General features: G+C 39.4%; 1 protein-coding gene across 1 annotated transcript; it reads left to right on the top strand.

Annotated features, from left to right (window-relative positions):
* The first annotated feature begins 909 nt into the window (after window positions 1–909).
* LOC113322404 (wall-associated receptor kinase 2-like) lies at window positions 910–3,825 on the top strand. The gene is made up of 3 exons (XM_026570488.1): window positions 910–1,836; window positions 1,932–2,111; window positions 2,218–3,825. Exons 1-3 carry the CDS (start codon window positions 948–950, stop codon window positions 3,495–3,497), a joined length of 2,349 nt encoding a protein of 782 aa, XP_026426273.1. The 5' UTR covers window positions 910–947; the 3' UTR covers window positions 3,498–3,825.
* The last annotated feature ends 585 nt before the right edge of the window (window positions 3,826–4,410 follow it).

Raw genomic sequence — 4,410 nt, 5'->3', positions numbered from 1 at the left:
CTAAAACAGTCTTTGAACTTCTACTGTGCGTAGTTTAGATGAAGACTGTTCGTACTCAACCTCCTATAACTCACCTTCAGAAATCCTAAAATAACACTTATAACCTCTCATCGATTTTAGGTAACTAGAACACTACTCCCTTTATTTCAAAATAATAGGCTTTTTTATGTGTAAATTTACTCATAAACACGCCTATTATTTTGAAACGGAAAGAGATACAAAGCAGAATTCCCATTCATTTATTTTACTTTGCACGACTTCTGTTAGTCTTCAAGTCCCTATCATATTGACTAGTATTTGATGGACCCTAGCTTGACTCGAAGTTAGCGGAGCCTGTGAGTCTTCTAGTCCGACAGGTTATCATGTGGACTACTACATGTTCTAATGGACCCCGGCTAGATTATCACTTGTGCTGATGCTCTCAAGTGCTCGCGATAGTGTCCTGTGCTGTTTCTAGTCTTCTTCCTTCCTTTTGTTGAAATCTAGTTGTGTCTCTTCTGATCTGACGCCTTGTGTGGCGAATAGTCTGTTATTCAATAAGCAACTCTCATCACTAAGGAAAGAGAAAACATGAATTTGGGCCATCATTTTTTCCTTGACTTGTCTCTCTTTTTGTGCTTGGCTAATATTATTGCCGTATGAAATGGTTATATAGTGCAGTACAATACAAGTAGTGATTATGTCTTTCTAAACTGATCGATCAATCCAACTATTCAGTCCAAAGCGAATTTGATTTGAGAGGTAGCCGGGGCCACCATTGGCCCAAGGATGATGCTACCATGGATTCTTTCTTGAGTTTTCAGAAGATAAGCGATCGTGAAGTTCGTGGCTGCTATGCCTAGTGTGCCTGCATGTGTGGATATAAATACAGTACAAAAACACCACTGGTTTTACAGGCAGAAAGCAGAAAATCCCAAACGGTAAACCTACCAAAAACTCCTAAACCAATGGCTCTATTACATTTACTTGTAAAGTTTCAGTTTTTCGTCTTGTTACTGCGGCTGCAATTAGCATCTGCAGAACTTCCAATCCCTGCTTCCCGAGAAACTATCAAGCCTGATTGCGAAGAAAAGTGCGGGGATGTTAGCATACCTTATCCATTTGGTATCGGTGAAGGTTGTTTCTTAGACACATGGTTCGAAATTAAATGCAACCGCAGTTTCAACCCCCCAAAAGCAGTGTATGGTCGCGGCTTTGATGTCTTAAATATATCAATACCCGATGGTCAGATGACGGTTGAAGTTTACATAGCCAGCGATTGTTCGGATAAGAATGTAAAAACCTATGACGCGTCGGCAAGGTTAGGAAAATTCATCTTCTCTAATACAAGAAACAAGTTTATAGCTATCGGTTGCAACACGCTGGCATATTTAGAACTAAATCAGGGTGGTATCGGTACGGGATGTATGTCAGTCTGCAATTCTACAGAAGACACCACTAACGGGTCTTGCTCTGGTATCGGTTGTTGTGAGGCCTCCATCCCAGCCGGACTAATGAAATATGCGGCCAAAGTCAAAATCGTAGACAAACGTAAGAATTTTGGTTTCAATCCATGTAGTTATGCTTTTTTAACTGAGGCAAATTCGTTTAGCTTCTCTTCATCCTATCTCAAGGATTTCAAAAACAATGGATCTGGAACTGTTCCTGTGGTGGTTGATTGGACCATTGGTAATGATTCTTGCGAAGAAGCCGTAAAAAACTCGACCAGCTATGCCTGCGGACCTAATGCTGTATGTATACAAGGCAGTAGTACTACTGCTCCAGGTTATCGTTGTAATTGTACACAAGGCTACAAAGGGAATCCATACCTCAACAGTTTTACTGGTGGTTGCCAAGGTAATATTTGTCAGATGACTCGGATACAATTTAAACTCACCATTGCAGCATTAATATGTAACTAGTAATACTGACCACCTATTTTCTGTGGACAGATATCGATGAATGCAAGAATGACAATCCTTGTACTGGATTAGGTAAAATCTGCATAAATACGATGGGGAACTATAACTGTCCTTGCAGTCAAGAGTATCGAACGATATTCAGAAATGATGGCACCTTGGAATATGATTGCTTTCCACTTGATCAGAGTAAATTTTACCAGATTGTTATTGGTAAGTAGTTGAGCCGCTATATTTTATACAACATCTCCTCTTTAGACCAGTTTCCAATAACTTGCATACGGTTCTTCTAACCTCTCATTATTTATATTGCATGCAGGTGCCTGCATAAGCTTTTCTTTTCTACTTGTGACTTGCTTCTGGTTGTACTGGGCGTATAGGAAAAGAAAACACATGAAACTAAAGGTGGAGCTCTATAAACAAAATGGTGGTTTGTTTTTGGATCGACTTCTTAAGGAACGTGAAGAAGATATCGAGAGTAATACAGCTACCAGCGGAGAAAGGAATGGGCGGTCAACTGTCACAATATACAGAGAGAAAGACCTAAGCAAGGCGACTAACAACTACCACGAAAGTCAAATTCTTGGACAAGGAGGGTTTGGCACGGTGTATAAAGGAACCTTATCAAATGGTGAAGTGGTTGCTATCAAGAAGACGAAAACAGTAGACAAGAAACAAAATGAGCAATTCATAAATGAAATTGTTGTTCTGTCACAAATCAAACATAGAAATGTGGTTCAGCTCTTGGGTTGTTGTCTTGAGAGCGACGTTCCTTTGCTAGTTTATGAATTTATTACTAATGGGACTCTTTTCGAACATTTACATGAATATGAGACCCGAGAAGGGTCTGCGGTTCTTACATGGGAAGATCGTTTAAGGATAGCCGCAGAAGTTGCAGGATCATTAGCGTACTTGCATGCTGAAGCTATTATACCCATAATTCACAGAGACGTCAAATCCAGCAACATACTTCTAGACAGTGATTACAAAGCAAAAGTTGCGGATTTCGGTGCTTCAAGGCTAATTCCGACTGATCAAGCTCAGTTAAGTACACTTGTTCAAGGCACTTTAGGATATTTAGATCCTGACTACTATCAATCAGGGCTATTAACGGAGAAAAGCGATGTGTACAGCTTTGGCGTTCTTCTTGCAGAATTATTAACAGGTAGTAAAGCAGTATTTTCACCAGAGAGAACCGACGAAAATAAAAATTTGTCAAGTTATTTTCTTACTTCAATTAAAGCCGGCAGGTTGTTTGCTATTCTCGACAGTAGCTTGGTGAGGAATGATAATGAACGGATCAGTAGTGTACATGGGAATCAACAGATCGAACAAATGGCTGAACTAGCGCAAAAATGCTTAAGAATGAAGGGAGAAAAGAGACCTACTATGAAAGAAGTAGCAATGGTGCTACATGGATTGATGCGGATGACCTCCGCTGATGTCTTGGACGATGAGGAAGATATAGCAGAGAATAGCAGAGAAGAAGTCAACGTGGTGTTGTTAAAATCAGCAGAATTGTTGTCTTACACGGATAGCATAACAACAATTGGTGATACCAGCAGAGGAATATTGGCCTTAGAAACTGAGGGACGTTAATGTTTATATCCTTCACACTGAGTAGAATTGATTTTCTGTTTACTCATAGGTCTACGCTAGAATAAACCATATTTAGCATATCAACTCAGAGCTTTGAGTACGTTTCCCTTTCTGGCTAATAGCTACTACTCATCGTTAATAAGGGAAGTATGTTGTAATTCTAGTATAAAGTTACTGTAAACCCAATGCACTATCTGACGGTCCTTAGTGTATTTGTACCGCCTTTGCAGCTTTCTTAGTGTATTACAGGTGGCTCCCGAGTGTAAATAATTCACAAGCGTTTGATTATCTGTTTAATTAGTGTTACGTCAAATGTTTTTCTTACTCATCCTCCCAGTCTTCTTTGGTTTCCTTTTATTGTTGTCTATCCAAAACGACCAATAAGATTGAAACATTAACCTACACAAAAATTGTCCCACATCAATGAATAAGGACTTCATGCAACTGTATATTAAGCTTTTGTTGGCGGTTCAAGATCGTCAATTGCCAATGAGTTGATGCCCGGTCGCTAATCTAGACCATACGATACCCTTTCCTTCTGGAAAGGTGCTATCGATGGTTAGCGGCCGAAACTGTGCAATTTGTTTTTGCTCCTCTCACTGTGCAACATGCCACATTGGTTAATGCTCGCATATGGGTGCTTGAACTCCAATTTTTTTTTTTTCTTTACGATGATATAATCTTCGTAAGCACAGATTAGAGCAAGCCATGCATGTTGGTTGTTTGCATAAAGTTATTGCTGTAACTCTTTCGTGGATACCACTTCCTTGCGGTTACTATGTTTTTAATATATATTTTGCCCTTCCTGAGTAAAAAAAAAAAATACTAATGAACAAAAACGGAAAAAACATATTGAAGACATGGGGAGTACGCTCGTGGTAGAAAAAAGTACAGGAAAAATCAAATATCCATA

The sequence above is a fragment of the Papaver somniferum genome, chromosome 1 (genome assembly GCF_003573695.1).
Source record: "Papaver somniferum cultivar HN1 chromosome 1, ASM357369v1, whole genome shotgun sequence".
Lineage (NCBI taxonomy): Eukaryota > Viridiplantae > Streptophyta > Magnoliopsida > Ranunculales > Papaveraceae > Papaver > Papaver somniferum.
The sequence above is the reverse complement of the archived record's forward strand: the minus strand, read 5'-3'. Positions and strand labels throughout refer to the sequence as shown.

Bases quoted from the DNA above. Each gene is read 5' to 3' on its own strand.
- LOC113322404 (XM_026570488.1), top strand. From the start codon at position 948: ATGGCTCTATTACATTTACTTGTAAAGTTTCAGTTTTTCGTCTTGTTA. The intron at 1,837-1,931 runs GTAATATTTGTC...TTCTGTGGACAG, and splicing joins TTTTACTGGTGGTTGCCAAG to ATATCGATGAATGCAAGAAT. The intron at 2,112-2,217 runs GTAAGTAGTTGA...TATTGCATGCAG, and splicing joins ATTTTACCAGATTGTTATTG to GTGCCTGCATAAGCTTTTCT.